The sequence below is a fragment of the Onychomys torridus genome, chromosome 1, assembly GCF_903995425.1.
Source record: "Onychomys torridus chromosome 1, mOncTor1.1, whole genome shotgun sequence".
Lineage (NCBI taxonomy): Eukaryota > Metazoa > Chordata > Mammalia > Rodentia > Cricetidae > Onychomys > Onychomys torridus.
This window is the reverse complement of record NC_050443.1, coordinates 29,090,632-29,107,369: the sequence shown is the minus strand read 5'-3', so window position 1 is coordinate 29,107,369 and position 16,738 is coordinate 29,090,632. Positions and strand designations below refer to the sequence as shown.

At 54.7% G+C, this 16,738-nt stretch overlaps 1 protein-coding gene and 1 non-coding gene across 2 annotated transcripts; both read right to left on the bottom strand.

The window, feature by feature from the left end:
* Positions 1-8,091: 8,091 nt before the first annotated feature.
* Lrfn3 (leucine rich repeat and fibronectin type III domain containing 3) lies at positions 8,092-15,680 on the bottom strand. The gene is made up of 3 exons (XM_036178558.1): positions 14,495-15,680; positions 11,980-13,410; positions 8,092-8,719 (listed from the first exon to the last, which is right to left on the bottom strand). The coding sequence occupies exons 2-3, from the start codon at positions 13,392-13,394 to the stop codon at positions 8,254-8,256; spliced, it is 1,881 nt and encodes a 626-aa protein (XP_036034451.1). The 5' UTR covers positions 13,395-13,410; positions 14,495-15,680; the 3' UTR covers positions 8,092-8,253.
* LOC118576977 lies at positions 9,406-9,590 on the bottom strand. The gene has a single exon (XR_004944156.1). It is a non-coding gene; the product is annotated as a U2 spliceosomal RNA (small nuclear RNA).
* Positions 15,681-16,738: the final 1,058 nt, after the last annotated feature.

Below are 16,738 nucleotides of genomic sequence, written 5' to 3'. Positions count from 1 at the left end.
CTGTCAAGGCTCTGCTGTTGCAGGCAGGTGGAGTTGAATGCACTGGAGGGTTTTGAGTGGAGCAGGAACATGACGCGAATCATAAAAACAGTCTCGGGGGCGGCCTGATCCTCAACAGGTCTGCTCACTTCTCCAGGCCCTAGTGGCCCCTGTGACCCTTTGAGCAGCAGTTGGTACATATGGCCACAGGCCTTGTGTCTGGCTTGCTGACGATGATGACCAGCCAACAGCGCCACCGGATGAGCAGCATGTCGTGGGAACTTGGTAGGTCGCCTGTGTTCTGCGTCTGCCTGTCCTGGAAGGAAGGATTCAAGATGTAAAAATACTGTCAGGCCGGCAGGGTGCCCAGGAGGCCCAGCCACCCTAGAAAGCGGAGCGCGGGTCTCCGCTGCAGCCGCGGCGTCCCCAGCAGGCGGCGCCCGCTCTAGGCGGGTGCGCCCTAGGGTTCCTCACCCGCCCTCGGCGACGGCTCACCGGCGGCGCAGCCACTAGCACCACCATCGGGGGCCCCTCCGGCGGTGGCGACGCTCACAGCCGGAAGTCAGGTTTCTCAGCGCCCCCGGTTTCCAAGAAAGCTGTGATTAAGCGGCGGCCCTAGAAACCCACAAGCGCAGCTGTTGAGTCTGAGTGAACCCGGAGCGCAGAGGAGGGAACCAGAATAGCCGGGTGGACTGGGAGGCTCAGCCAGGTTTGAGTCCTGTGCGGCTTTCACGCCACGTGAACCCGAACCACACGCGTAACTTCTGTGGCTTCGGGTCCCTCTTCTGCAAAAGCTGTGATACACACACACTTCACAGAGCTGGGAGAGATGCTTTGCTTTGTTTGGGTCGTCTGCCCTATTCTGTTTTTAGAACCAGTTTGCCCTATGCACTGGCACAGTCTGCCCAAACGGACCTTGTCCTAAACGGCCAGGGTCCTACCCAGAGAAATTCCACAGTGGCCAAGGCACTGTCACAGAGCCATGGCCGGCTGCAAAGCCACCGGCCACCTGCTTTCTACATCCCCAAGGAGTCACTCAGCCCGGGGGAAGTCCGGAGCATCAAGGGCGGGTAGGAGGGCGGGTAGGACTGGGCCTTACGTGCCTCTGGCCACTCTTCCCCGAGGGCACACTCCAGGAACCCGAAGGGACCGATGAGCCCCCAGGATCGAGATAGGCTGGGACTCCTGCCTGTCGGGCGCCAGGAGGAAGCTGGGTACACATCTCCTGGCCCTCAGCACCCTCCCTGAACCAGAGAGGACCGTGTAGAGTACTCCTAGGGCCAGGTGTCATCATGTTGAAATAGTGGGGGTGGGGAGCAGAGGCAGATGGGGGAACAGAGAAAAGGGAGAGGGATCGCTGTGAGGAGGAGAGGAAAGGTTAGAGATGAAGAGGCACGCGGAGAAAGGAAATGACAGAATTACAACGAGGAGGAGGAAGGTGTGGGGAGAGGAGAGAGGAAGAGGAGGAGGAGGCGAGTGGGTGGGAGGGAGGGGAGGAGAGAGGTATTTGAGCGATGTTAGGACTGGAAAAGGGTCCTTGAGTATGGAGAAGTGCTTGATTGTGTTCAGTAGACCAAAGGGGCAAGGTGAGGAAGCTGACACCTGAAGAACATTCCAGAAAAGAGGAGCAGGCCTCATAGCTGCTGAGGAGTGAGGGAGAAGCTTTTGGCCAGAACTTGTGGGGGCCTGGGGAGGGTTCGTTTGGGAGCCTGGGCCTGAGTGGAGACTGCCTTTGTGGCTTAACGAGGGGACCTGGGGACTTGAACTCCTGAGTATGGGAGGGAGAACTGCGGAGTAAAGGCCTGGCCTACAGGATGTGAAGATCCAGGGGAGCTGAACTCTCCAGGGATGACATCTGCCTCTCTCCCAGCCCCTCAGGACCTCCTACACTGGAGCGACTGGGAGAAATCAGGGCAAGGCTGGATTTTCCAGACAGGGAAAGGCAAGGGTGGGGGAGGATTCTCAACACCTTCTCCCCCATTTCCTAATCACCCTCTTCTCCTCCAGAACCTTTGTTGTCAGTGAGTGTTAAAGGGAAGGAACCAGCTTTCTTTCCACAGCTTCTTTTATCATTGCCCTGGATCGTCATCCAAGCAGGGTAAATGAAGGTATATAGGAATACTTGACAGGCCTTGACCTCTTGGGAGAGGTTAGTCTCAACCTGTGGGTCGGGACCCCTCCGTGGACAAATGGCTCTTTCCACAGGAGTCACACATCAGACGTCCTGCATGTCAGATATCTACATGATGATTCACAACAGTAGCAAAATTATAGTTATGAAGTCCTAATGAAAGTAATTTCACGATTGGGGGTCACCACAACATAAGAAACTGTATTAAAGGGTCACAGCGTTAGGAAGGTTGAGAACCGTGGTTCTAAGCTGAAGGAACATTATTTTGGAAATGGTGCTTGGGAAAGGTGGATGATATAGATACCCTAAAGTGAAGCATTTTGTTTGCTCTTTTTGAGACAGGGTCTTGTTATGTATCCTAGGCTGGCTTTGAACTCATGGAAGTCCAACAGCCTTCCTGTCTCAGCCTCCCAAATGCTTAGGATTATAGGCCTGTGTTACCATACCTGGCAAAACTAAGGAGTTTGGACCTGATTCTGAACGAGGAACCTGGGGCCCAAGAGGCTTTTGTGCAGTCAACAGATAGATTTTGCTTTGGAATGATTTGGGATCAGAGATGATTGCTGGACTAGGGTCCCAGAGGGAGGCTTGTGGAGGGATCCAGGCAGTGAAAGTCAGCGTTAGACCAGAACTGAAGTAGGAAAAGGAGGATGGGGATGTGGGTGGACACTCAGGAGCTGCTGGACCAAGAACTGGGAAGAGGGGGCTGCTTAGCTTAGAAGCTGAGGCAGGTTGGATGTGAGCCGTTAGGGTTTATGTAGGAAAAAGGGCCCAGAAAATTATAGAAAGCCAGGTCTAAAATTAGGACACCAGACACAGGCTCATAGGTTGGTAGGTGAGAAGAACAGAAAATGAAGGAGGGGGTCCATCCTCAGCCCTGGGGCAGAGACAGCATTTAGAGAGAAGTGGGAGCTACAGGAAGTTGCTGATGTACCCATGGGACTCAGGAGAGTGCACTGTGCCCCAGGGTTCCAGGGAGTTGGGGCCAGAATACATCCATAGTAAAAACCTTTGAAGTCTCATGTTCTCATTTTCTTACCAGCTCTACATTCTTCTCCATCAGCGCACCCATGTGCGTTCTATATGCTAAGATTTTCCAGTACTTAGCGCGGACATTGTGTAAGCAGCCTTTCTGTGTTCCCTCCCCACGCCCACAGTGTGAAGACGGGCAATTGAGAATAAATCTCAGGTTGATCCTGGGACCTTCCCAGGTCCTTTTTCAGGATCATGGACACTCTCAGTTCCCTTTACAGGCAGCAGGGCCGCCCCCTCCCATACACATTGTTCTTGGCCACATGCCTCAATTCCCTTCCCACAGTGGTCAGTGGCTTTCTGAGGGCTCTCCCTCCTTGCTCAGGCCCCTCCTTGGCACAACAGTGCCGGGGCAGCATCAGGCAGCCAAGCAGCTGATAAGGTCACCTGTGGTCCTGCCCATCCTCCCACTTGATGCCCCAGCCGCACCTCTTTCTAACTTGTCCTTCAAGTGGGCATGTCTGTCTGTCTTCTCTTTTCTTTTCCTTTCTTTTCTTTTCTTTTCTTTTCTTTTCTTTTCTTTTCTTTTCTTTCCTTTCCTTTCCTTTCCTTTCCCTTCCCTTTCCTTCCTTCCTTCCTTTCCTTTCTTTCTTTCTTTCTTTCTTTCTTTCTTTCTTTCTTTCTTTCTTTCTTTCTTCCTTCTCTCAAGACAGGGTTTCTCTGTGTAGCCCTGGCTGTCTTGGAACTTGCTCTGTAGACCAGGCTGGCCTCAAACTCACAGAGATCCGCCTGCCTCTGCCTCCTGAGTGCTGGATAAAAGGTGTGCTCTGCCACTGCTGCTCCTGCCCCCACCATTACCTGGCCCCTTTCCTTTCTTGTAGGTCTTTTTGGGGAGGAACCTCTTTGCCCTGGCTCTCATCCATCCTTCAACATCTTCTTCAGGGAGTATTGGCTATGTAACTTGAAGAGCCCGGTGCACAAAAGGAAAATGGCGGTGAGCTTGTTTCAAATGTATTAAGAATTTCGAGATGAGAGCTGGGAGTGGCTATTGTTTGTGTAATCCCAGCACTTGAGACAGCTGGGGCCAGGAAGATTGAGTTCAAGGCCATCCTGGGCTATGCTGGCAAGACCCTGTCTTTTGAGAGAGAGAGAGAGAGAGAGAGAGAGAGAGAGAGAGAGAGAGAGAGGAGAGAAGGAAGAAAGGAAGGAAGGAAGAAAAAGAAAAGAGAAAAGAAAAAGAAAGAAGGAAAGAGACAATAACAGAAGGACGTTAAACCATTGTAAGCACAGGACACTGGGCTACTCCACAGGTCATGGTGCCATAAAGACAGTCCTGTCCTCAGCACATTTTGGAGTTCCCATCAGTCTCTGTTAGGAGTCCCTATAGGTTCTCAAGACTCCCAGGACCAGCAGGATGCAGTGGCACCTAATCCTAGCACTTGAGAGGTAGAGGCAAAAGGATCAGGAATTCCACTCTGGCTTCCGTGAGTCCCTGCTCAGAACACCAGAAAACAAAATGGGCCACCATCCTCCCTGCCTGTACTTTCTCAGCCCAGGATACCCTGGCTACCATTTGTATCTACTTCTATAAGAACTGGGGTCCTGAGGGGGCAGGGACCTGGGCTTTTGGTCACATGTTCCCAACGTTCTAAGCCCATTAAGGCCAAGACAATTATAAGCAGTGACACCCCTCCAGGCATGTGGGGGCCCAGACTTTGCTGAGAACCCTCAGGAAGGACCACTGGGTCCCACTCTTGAGAGGAGACTTGCTCTCTTTGGGGAGTCCTCCCTATCAGGGTCTCCCACCTGGGAGCCCATGGAGAAGGCTCGGCCCCAAGGATGTCTTCCAGGGGATCATGGGAGTCTCCTAATATTATGAACTCATTCCTGCCTTACCCTAAGGTCCATGGCTAGGCATGGTGGCATGCTACCAGGAGAGTGTGAGTCATGACAGACATCACCTGGAGATAGTAACTCAGCCGCCTGGGTTTGGTCCCCTGAGGGGCAATGGGCAGTAGACGCCATACTCCCTGACCTCAGGAAGTTGTTGGCTTCAGCTGGGCAAGGCTGCACAGAATCACTTAACTTTAAATCCTAGATGATGGTGTCATTTGTTTTTGCACAGGGGTGATGGGTGGTCTGAGTGTCCTGTGAAGTTCCGGGGAGTCCACCTGTCTCAGTTAGCTGCCCCCACTGTCGCTGCTTACACACTTGTAGTAGGCTATCACTGAGTGTGCATCTCCATTCTAGCCCTGTGTTTACTGGGCCTGAATCCACCTGATTGGCCTCAGCCTCAGCTTTTTTGGCCTCTGTCTGCTGGCTGCCTTGTACTGGGGGCTTGGTGAAAGTCCTTTCTTCCTATATTACAGACAGATCAGCTGTCCTACGTGTGGGGTGGACCCTGGGATTGGAGACCCAGGTCTGTCCCTTCCCCCTAGTTTGTACAGTCTCCCCTCTGTTCTAGGTCACTTGCTAGCAGTCCACACTGTCTTCTTTTGGGTAGGGAAGGGAGAGCCTGCTGACATCTTATATCTTTCCTTGGGTCCAGCCTGGCCTAGGTCAGCCTTCTACCAAGACTGCTGCAGATCTTCCTCCTCGGTTATCCTGTACCCCCTTGGCCCTCCACACCCAAGATCTGCCACAGGAGCTTGCTTGAGATCAAGGAAGACTATTCGCCTCATAGCTCAAAATCCTCCAGTGTCCAGATGTGTTGGTGCATGCCTGTAATCCCCGTGCTCAGGAGGCAGAGGCAGAAGGATCGTGGATGAGGTCAAGGAGCCTGAGCTACACAAGGAGTTCAAACCTGGACTAATGTTGTGAGACCCTCTCAGAGAAGCAAAAGAAAGCCTTCAGTGGCTCCTCGGGCTGCTTAGAAGAAAATCCACTGTCCTCTCATGAACTATAGGGGTTTTTACAAAACCTGCTTCCTGCCTTGATATTATGCCATGTCCCTTCTCTCCAGCCCACTTGGTCTCTGGCTTCCCTCGTTCCCCCTTTTCTCACAATGCACCCTTATCATATGCTGTTCCATGTGCATTGGATGTTGTTCCCACCCCTTGCTAGTTATCTCCTGCCAGAGTGACCTCCAGACCTCAGCTAGAGGCAAGTCCAAAGTTCCACATCTCCCACGTGTACTCCCTGATTCACACTCATTCCGTTTAACATTTGTATCTGTCACAAATGGTGCCTGGGCAGGGCAGGACCAGGAAGGTTTAGGAACGGTGCTCTCTGGCTCCCCCTCAAGGTGGGAATGGGTGTTTCCTAGTTGGCACTGAGCCAGCCCTCCCATTTGTTAGTTCCCATTGCCCGACACCTATGCCCTTACTTTGGCTGATAACCTCACATGATCTTAGTCACTCAAGGGTAACACAATGACAAAGTGACCTCTGGATGCTGCAGAACTGGGGAACCATGTTTCCATGGTTAAGAGTGGACATTGTCAAGGTCTCAAGTCCCACCATGAAAATGGGCTCTGTCGGCTCACCAGAACGTTCTTTGCACCAAACCATGATAATCCAAGTTTAGCTTCGGGCTCTCTTCACCCTGTGCCTTACATCACCTTACCCTAGATGACTAATTCCTCCATGGTCCCACCTCCTGCTACCAGAAAAGCTATTTGCTCAGGAGATGCTATTGCTACTGACCCCATTCCTGGATCTCTAACAATCCCTGGCCCCATGTTTGATTCTATAAACTTCCAGGACCATTGTGGGGTCTGGGGCAATGATGCAGTGGGGACCAGCTCAGGAAAGACATGAGGCCAGTGTTCTGACTCACCCTGAACGGGGCTCACTCCCTGTCCATATTCACTCATATCTGACAACATGGCACCTGTCTCACCCCTTCCACAACACTGCTCTTGCTGGGGCCTCTGTGACCTTTCTATTAGTAAACACAATGGCTACTTAGGACATGCTTCACCTTTCCCTCCTCCTGTTAGAAGGTCTCTTCTGCAAATACAGAAACCTCATGGGTTCAATCTTGGGACCTCTCCCAGCATCATTTTTAGGGTGGGGGCAGGGTTTCACGTTGTAGCTTTAGTCTGCCTTTGGACTTGTAATCAGTCCTCTGGCCTTAGGTTCCTGGGTGTGAGGATTGTAGGTGTGAGCCACAATATCTGCAAAGCCCTGATTTCTATGCCTGGCTCTGACCTCTAGCCATACCTCTTCCCTACTAGCTAGCTATCCCCTGGTCCCCACATCTGCAGAGCCCACATTGCCATCCCTCTCAGCTGTGCCCCTGGCCCCTGGTCCTCAGGGCAGCCTGGAGAACTTTCCACTGGCCAGAGCCTGGAGTTTCACTCAATATACATCCCTTCCTCATGGTTTTTGAGCTCTGTAATTCATCTACCGTCTCCTGAATGACTCTGCCACCCATTCTTTCTCTTTTCTCCCAACCCACCCTTCACTGGTCCAAGTTGGTCCTGACCCACTCAGATACTCCATAGCTACCTATCACCATCAGAGCTGAGCAACTCACTGTGAAGGTCCTAACCCCTCCCACATCACCTCAACCATAGCAACTCAAAGCCTGGTAACACGTGACCTTTGTTAATGGTGTGTTCTCCACCTGGAACCTCACCTTCTGCTCTTTGCTTAACAACCCCCTTCAGATACACTACTCAGATCACATCCCTCTTCTTCCAAGAAGCCTTCCCTGAACTACACTCCAGGCTGAGCCAGGCACCTCTTCCCGGGTACACAGTCCCTTGGGCTTTCCTCATCCCTGTCTTCTAGAGAATGGCTATCTGAAGATGTGCTTCCCACAAGACTGAGGGCAGGGCAGCTTGGATCACTGAGTCCTCACCACAAGTCACAGCTCAGCACAGCCCCAGAACATCAGTTGCCTGAATGGATGACTATAGATGACTGTCCTCGACCCCTCTGCAGAGACCCCAGACTGAACTACAGGAAGTGTCTTTCCTCAGAGGAGGTATTCCTCAGCCCCCAGCCCCCTCAGTACCCCTCAGTCCCCACAGACAGAGACAAGGGCAAGGGCACAGCCCAAGCTTAGAAAAATAGGACTTTCTTGTTGTGCCCCGCTGCCCCGACACCCTCCCCATCAGAGTTTTAAAAACTGTGAGCAATTTGGTGAGTCTGAGGCCAGGGCCCGAGGGGTGTCTGGATCCTGCTGTCCCTGGGGCCAGAGAATCCATAGAGGTGGGCCCCCAGCTAGGGTCCCGCAGGTTCGTGGCTGGGTCCCCAGGGTTCACAGTCCAGTTGGACCACAGTATGGGCCCTGGGTGCAGCAGGCTCTGGGGCAGGTGCACTGGGCACTGGGCCGAGGGCTCCATTGGTCTGGGAGCAAACACTGCTGACTGGTGCTGTGGCCTTGGCCTTGCCAGGTGGCTGGCCACCGTGCACCTTGTAGCGGAGAAGCAACACAAAGATGAAGACCAGAACTGACGCCACGATGACGCCTCCCAATGCGATGATCATGGTGCCGCCCAGGAAGGGTGCGTGGGGTGCAGCGCATGGTCGCAGTGCCGGCTCCGTGGAGAACCGAGCGCAGCCCACTGGCCGTGTTGCTGTCAGCCCGGTGGCACTGTCCTCATAGACCGCAAGCACACACAGATCATAGGTTCGGCCTGATGCCAGGTCGGTCAACAGGAATGAACGACTGTCTGCCGGGATCATCCTGGGGGAGGGCAACAGGGGGAGTCAGGACTGTGGTTCCCCAGTACCCATGCTCCCGCTGCCCACCCAGTGCCTCCCTCTAGCTAAGTTCCCTGAAGTCCCGCTGCCTCATTTCACCTCAGTTCCCTCTGGCTAGCGCCCCGGCGGCTTCTTTTGCTGAACTGACACCTAACATATCCATCCAGTGGGCTGGCCAATTTCACTCTCCCGCTCACCACCCAAGTTCCCTGGCAATAGCTCACCTGTGGGTGCCATGCCCTACTTCCCTGCAGCCCGAGATCTTCGTTCCCCTTTCAGAGATTTTTCCCGATTGCTCTTTTTCAGGAGCCCCTAACGTCCCTCAAGCCCTCCGCCCTGTTATCGCCTAGCCTCCGCCCTCATCTGCCAAGCCTTCAACATTCTCTCCCAGCCCCTGCCAGACATATCTCCGGTTCACTGCCCCAATTTACTCCAAACCTGTCTGATTTCTTCCCCTGCCTACCTCCCAGACTCTTGCTATGTAGCCAAGGCTGGCTCATATCTTGTGTAGGGTCTCTTCAGCCTCGAGAGTACTGGGAATAGAACCATTTAACACTGCACGTGACCAATACCCCCCTTTTGTTTCTGGCCTCCCAGACATCTTCCCTTCAGATTCTCTCCCGATTCCTTTCTGGTCCCTGTTTGGCTTTTGTTTGTCGTACACCCTGAGGGTGTACCACTTCTGGAGTGCTGCAACACCATCAGTGTGTGGAGTGGGTACAGCAAGCTGCTACCCCATCTCCCAGCTCCAAAAATCCATTGAATTTATTGTCCTCAGATAGAGGACATATCAGATATTAATCTGCTAAGAGCAGACACTATACTTGATCTTAGCTGGAAGGCCGGGAAGCAATTGCTCGTTCATTTCAAGACTGGGTCTCATGCAACTTAGCTAAGGCTTGACATGTAGCTGAGGCTAGCCTTGAACTCCTTATGCTTCTCCCTCCAACTCTGAGTGCTGCATCCCACACCTGGCTACCTGACTTCTTTCCAGCCGCTAATTTCCCTTGTCCAGCTTTTTTACACCTCCCGGGCATGCAGCTGAACCCCTCACCTTAACACTTGATTCCACTGCACCTCTGTTGCCTTGTTTCCCGCTAGCTTGCCAACGAATTTCCCCCAAGCCTCATTGCCTTATTATGATCATCATCATCTCCATAGTGCTTTCCAGTGAGCCCTCGAGCGAGTCACCACCTCAGAGCCACTCCCTTTTCTGCCCACTGCTTTATTTCTTTCTAGGTCCATCTCTTTGTCCTCTTTTATCTCAGTTTCCTGGTTTCTGTTCAGCCTTACCTTTGTGTATGCGGCACCTGTGTGGGCGTGTGTGTGTGTGTGTGTGTGTGTGTGTGTGTGTGTGTTGGGGGTGTGTGAGTGCAGAGCCAGGCTTTGGCTATGCAGCTCCCAGGCTGACCTGAACTCTCAATGCTCCTGCCTCAGCCTCTCCAGGGCTGAGATTAAGGTGTGAGTCATGCACTATTCCTGCTCTCGTTTCTTCTGTCTTCCTACCCAATCCCACCGTTTCTTTTCGTCTCGGTGCTCTGATGGACTGGGCTAGTTTTAGAATCTGTTTCACCCCTTTTAGGAGGGCAACACAAGGAACCTCCCACAATGACCTGCGGGAGGGTGGCTGTCTCTAGACTGTCCGGCCCCACATCAGGCAAGGTGGCCCACCCTCCATGTAATCTCTTCAATAGTCTCTCAAAAAAGGAGTGGAAAAGCCATGTGTATGGCCCACAGCTGGGAGGTGAAGGCAGAAGGGCTGGGAGTTCAAGGCCATCCTTGGCTTACACGGCCAGTTCCAGGCCAGCCAGGGCTGCATGAGATCTAGTCTCAAAGAAAGAGGGGGGGAGGGAGATGGAGACAGAAAGTGGGAATTGAGGAGATGAGATCTTGAAGTATGGCCAGGAGAGGGGAGGGACCCAGGCACTGGATTTGCAAGATGATAATCAGCCGGGGGAAGACCCAGTTCTTACAGTCAGTTTGGGGCTGTCTGTACTCTTGACCCAGCCTGGCACTGAGGACAGGGGGTCACCCACAGTTGCCCACACATGGTCAGACTCTGATGAGCAGTGTCAGCCACCACCACTTCTCCGCCCTCGTGGTCACAGCAGATGGACCGACAGCTATCTGGCTTGAGGACAGAAGCTCTACTGACTGGCCTTTTGGAGTGTGTAAACTCCAGGCTTCGTGTCTGCAGCTATGGAAGGAAGGCAGGAGACCTCAGAACGGGCATTTCTACCCACATAGTAAGCCGACTAGATTTTGCTCGTTTGGGTTTTGAGACAAGGTCTCACTATACGAGGCCCTTGAACATGCTATCATCCTCCTGTCTCAAGCCCTTGAGAGCTGGGGAGACAGACGGGCATGCCTTGACACGTCTGACCTAGCTTAGATTTGATTTAGCAAACCAAAAATTAGGATGTTACTGTTACAAGCACTTAGACACACATGGCTCCTACTGCGCGAACCCAAGGCCTTGTCTCTGTTTGACCTCCCACCCCCAATTTTCCACTTAACCTCTGCTCTCAATTCCGTTGGTTGCCCCATTTGGCTTCCTCAGCCAGCTGCACATTTCTGCCCATTCTCTCCTCTCCCCCCCCTTCTCCCTCCTCCCCTCTTCTTCCCACCCACCCCTCTCTGAGACACTAGATATCTCTGGCCGGCTGGCTCTATGTAGACCAGGCTGGTCTTGAATGTGTCACAATCCTGCCTCAGCCTCTTGCTGATCACATTCCTCGTTGTAGCCTGCCTTGAAAATCCAAACTTCCTGTGAAAATTTGTTTTTAGCCTCCTGTTCCTCCCACAACCTCATTAACCTTTTCTCTTTTCCGGGCTGGGCCCAGACCTGGGGCCGCTAAGCAAGCACTCCGTCTGAGCTGTACTCGAACCCTCACTAGCCATTCACTTTTTATTCTTCTGGCCTGATTTTTCCCTCACTGCCTGATTTCGCTGTTTTCACTGTCTATTTTCACTGCCTTCTTTCTTTCTATCTCTGCAGCCTGCTTTTTATTTATTGTCGTTGATTGGGGTTAGCCGCTGTCTGACTTCCCTTCACCACGTCTCCTAGTTCTCTTACCTTCCTGTCCAACTCTGGTTAACCCTGCTGACCAACTTCGTCTGCCTTCACTTTCTGATTCCCTTCACAACCCGCAGCATTATTATTTCTCTGCTGTGGCTCACTATGGGATGCTCCTGGGTGGACACTCTGCCCCCCACCCCCTTCCCCACTGCCAGGCCCCGCACCTGTAGACAAGGATGTCGTCTGCCGAGCTGTTGTATTGGATCTGGTACATGCGGATGCCCGGGACAGGCCTCTGATCTGGCCACTGGACCAGAGCAGCTGTGGCCCCATGTTCAGTCACCTGGACGCCACGGTCAGTAGGGGCCACAGTGTCCGCCACTTTGGCGGAGGCTGAGGCAGCAGAGGGCGGAGTGAGGGCATCCGGATCCCCGTCCCGCGGGGGGTCACAGCTGGTGCTATTGGCTAGCTGGGGAGGCGGAGGGGGGCCCACGGTCAGCTCAACAGCGGCGGTGGCCTCGCCAGCAGCATTGGCTGCAATGCAAGTGAAGATGCCACCGTCTCCCGGCTCGGTGACCAGTAGCTCTAGAGTCCCATTAGGGAAGGCACGAGCGCGGCTGGAGTTGCCCAGCAGCCGACCCTGGGGTGACACCCAACGCACTCGTGGCTCTGGGTCCCCTACTGCCCGACATCGCAGGGCAGCTGGCCGACCAGCAGGCACTGCCAGGGGGGGTGAGCGGTGGGTCACCACTGGCGGCTCACACACAAACTCCTCCTCACCCACAGCCCAGAAGTAGCGGCCCCCTAGAGCCGGTGGCGAGGCACAGGCCTCCAGGTCGTCTTCCCGAGCCAGGCGACGCAGCCATACCAGCTCACAGTTGCAATGGAGAGGGTTTCCCCCAAAGGCCAGCACCAGGGCAGAGGCCGGCGAGCCTCGGGGCCGGGCAAGCAGTGGCAAACGGGAGAAGAGTGGGTCGGGTGGGATGGTAGTCAGGCGGTTGGAGGTCATGTCCAGCCGTGCCAGCTTGTGCAGGCGGGAAAAGGCTCCGGCAGGCACTGAAGCCAGCAAATTGTGGTCAAGACCCAACGTGTTGACGTTGCCCAGGCGACCCAAAGCCTCCCAGGGCAGCTGCTCAAGGTTATTATAAGAGAGGTCGAGGTCCTCCAGGGTCTCGGCGCAGTCGTCCAGGGCACCAGCTGCCAGGGCTGCCAGCTGGTTGTTGCTCAAGATGAGGTGGCGCAAGTTGACTAGGCCACGCAGCTGACCCTCGCCCAGCGAGGTCAGTCTATTGCCATCTAGGTGCAGGGCACGCAGGGCACGGAGGTCGGCGAAGGCGCCAGCTGCCACGTGGCGGATGGTGTTTCTAGACAGGCTCAGATGCAGCAGGCCTGTCATGTTGGCCAGGTCACGGCGACGCACTGCCGCGATGAAGTTGTCTGCCAGGCGCAGCTCTGCCGCTCGGCGATCCAGTGAGGGCGGCACGAACAGGAGGCCCGCCCCTGGGCACAACACGCTCAGAGGCAGCGACTGGGTCTGGCAGCGACAGCGGCGGGGACAAGGGCTAGATGTGGCCGGCTGGGGTGGAGATGAGGCAGGGGCCAGCGGTAGCAGGCAAAGGAGCAGTGGGAGGGCGGCCATCGCGGGCAGGGGTGGCCTGTAGAAAAGAGAGAGAGATAGGAGGCTGGCGGGCCCAGGGGAGCTGTGGAGGGGTTGGGGATATCCGAAACTGGGAGAGATGTTCATGACATGCTCAGAGAGGTTGGGACGATCAGAGGAAGGAGGGATCAGAGATGTGTCAGGAAGGCACAGAGGGTCGAGAATGAGCAATGGTGGTCAGAAAGCTGGTCAGAGATGGGAATAGGTGGGCAGAGAATAGAACAGTGGGGCAAGGTGGAGAGAAGGTAAGCCACAGGGAAGAGGTGGGAGGGGGCAAGGATACTCAGAAGAGGTCAGGCGTGACCAAAGAGGAAAGGTGAGCAAAGAGAGGTCAGAGGCGGTCCATCTAGGGCTGGAAAAAGAGACAAAAGGGTTCTGACCTGGTCAAAAGCCAGTGAGATAACCAGAGAGAGGAGAAAGGGCAGACACGGCAGCATCAGTAGGAGACAACTGGTCAGAGAAACGGATACGGAGAGAAGCAACAGGGAAGACAGGCGGCCAAGGTGGAAATGGTCAGAGATGGCCAGATGTGGGTAGACCAGGAGTAAGGGTCGCGGTAGGGGAAGATGGACAGATGAAGCTGGCAGGAGAGAAGGACGGGGTAGCTGGGAGAAGAGTTAGATATGGCTCGTGATGGCCACAGACCCAGTCCAGGAGCCAGAGATGGGCAAAGGGTGAGAAAGCCAATGACCAGAGAGACAAATAGTGTCAGAAGTGCAGAGAAGCTGTGGGCAGAGAGGCTGGAGAAAAGAGCTGTGGGCAGGTGTGCCAAAGCTGGCCACTGAGAGGAGAGGTGCAGAGAGGGGACCAGAGAGGATGCTGGATGGTCAGACGGTGAGAAGCTAGAAGGGTGGTGGCATCAGAGATCTGGCATGCCATCAGCTGGCCAAGGAGGTCAGAGAGGGGCAGAGCTGGCCGTGTGTCCAGAGAGTATTGGAGACACACTCATGGACAGACTTTTTCCAAGGAGAACCCCTAAAAATGCCACAGGCCACCTAGTCCTCACCTACTTCCACCTGTAGCCAGGCAACCCCACCCCACCCCAAGTCCCTTCCACCACGGACAGCTCTCAAAGGCCTTACCTGAGCGGGAAGCCACCCCAAGGAGCAGAGTCCTCAGGCTCCTAGGGGGTGAGAGGTCAGAACTCCGGAGGCGGCATCTGGTTAAGCCTCTCCTGCCTCCAGGACCTCTGTGGAGGAACTGTCCTGTCTCAGCTCAAATCCTTGGTTATGGAGTCTCCAAACTTGATTCTCGGGGTCCGTGCCACTAAAATTGGGCCTCTAGGGTCCAGTTTCAGAGACCGATCCTCCAGCGACCATCCGGTGGTTGTTTAGGATCAGGCTGTCTGGGCGCCAGGCTTGAGGTACCAAACAGCCAGATGGGGAAGTTTAGGGTCTGAGTTCCAAGTCCAGTCCTGGAATCTGATATTGGGATGCTGTTCAGATACTAGGGTGCTGAGTCAAGATTTGGAGGTCTCTAGCCCCAATTTCAGCACTCAGGTCTGCAGCAAGGACTTCAGGCCCCTCGGAATTCCATGGTTCAGATCTTGGAATTGAAGGCCTAAATCTCAGGGTTTAGTTCCTAAAATAGTGGGGTCCCTGGTATAGGTTTGGCAGTTCGCTCCCAGATGTCAAGGTATCAGCCAGACAATTCAGAGTTCAGCTCCAAATCTGGGGGCTTAGATGCCAAATCTTGGGGTTCCAGCTCCAAATTTTGGGGTCCATGTTCCAAAACCATGGGGTTCAGTTTCCAAATCTTGGGGTCCCAGGGACGGATGTCGGGATTCCAGCCCCAGATATTGAGGTTCAAGGTCCAGATCTTAGGGTTCCATGGCAGGATCTCAGGGTGCTGATCTCAGATCAGGGTCCCACGCTCGGGGGTTTCAGAATCTCTTGATCCGATCCGGCTCAAGCGCCCCCGATGTCGGGGTGCCGGCCCAGGGTTTGGGACATCAGCGGCGCGGCTGGATTCGTGGCCTGCAGAGGGAACTGGCCCAGAAAAAGGGGTTCTGCTGCGGCGGGTAGGGGGGCAGACGGGCAGCTCTAGGGCCGGGGTGGGGCAAGGCCTGGGCGCGGACAGACGGACAGACAGACAGGGCCACGCGGGGATCCGGGCACCGCAACGCAGGCGGGGGCGCAGGGGGGAGGGGCCGCGCTCAGAGACCCCTCCCCCGCCGGGGCCGGGGCGGGGGCCGGGCGGGGGCCGGGCAGGCTGGCCGGGGTCCGGGTGCTCCCGCGGCCTCCTCGCCGGGAACCCAGGGCCGTGCGCGTTCCCGCACTTAAAGGCGCAGGCCCCGCGCGCGCCCGCGCTTAAAGGCGTAGGCAGTCCCCCTCCTCCCTCCTCCCTCCTCCCTCCTCCCTCCTCCCTCCTCTCAAAGGCGCGCCCCTAACACCACCTACCATGGAGTCGCCCTGGAGCTGCTGGGAATAAGAATATCCCTGAATAAAGACAGGCAGAGACACTGAGGCAAAGAGACTGAAAATATGGATAGGCTTAGACTGAGAGCCTGGAGTAGAATGGGGACACAGAAACACATTGAAGGAGAGAGGTGGATACACAGAGGCAGGCAGTGAGAGACTCAGAAACAGACACGAGAGGCAAGGACAAGTCAGAGGCATGCTGTCTATCTATCTATCTATCCATCCATCCATCCATCCATCCATCCATCTAATCTCTCTCTATCCCCCCACCCATGTATGCAGCACTGGGCAACTCAGTGCCCAGTACCCATTCATATCCTTGTACCTAGCCCTCCGAGTCCTTAGATGTCCACGCATCTGCCTCTCTGCCCTCTATTTCAGCACCACCTTCACCGGAAGCCTTATTCGGGTTCTGTCCAGTAACAGGTTTGTTCTTTTAGGCAAGAGGGGATCGTTTCACTGGTTGGAAGGAGGAAAGTTGACACCAAGAACCGTGTCTTCTGGGATGAGGAACAGAGTTCAAAACACACTGACCAGAGGTTCTGTTAGAGGGGAGTGAGAGAAGACAGGAAATGGGTCAGAGTCAGGAGGGGGTCAGGCTGACCCAGAGAAGTGTATCTGTTGTCTTCTCTTGTTTCTCTCCACTCCCACAGAAGACCCTGGTCAGATTTGTGCCAATGCACAACTGAGAGGAGAGGTGTGAGGGGACAGGAGAAGCAGAGGTGGGGAGGGGGTCCCACACTCTTCTGGCAGATGGTATGTAAGGAAGAGGGGTATGGGTGATGGCCCACAAGCCTGGTCTGAGAACTTGGCTGTAAGCATGTGGGGAGCATGGTCTCCCAGAAGCCCTGCTGCAAAAGAGACACCCACAACCTGGGTGCCCTGAGGTGGGCACAGATCTAAGGA

Coding starts and splice junctions, on each gene's coding strand:
- Lrfn3 (XM_036178558.1), bottom strand. CDS start 13,394: ATGGCCGCCCTCCCACTGCTCCTTTGCCTGCTACCGCTGGCCCCTGCC. Junction 8,720..11,979: donor GACGACATCCTTGTCTACAG/GTGCGGGGCCTG, acceptor GCCCTCCCCCAG/GATGATCCCGGCAGACAGTC.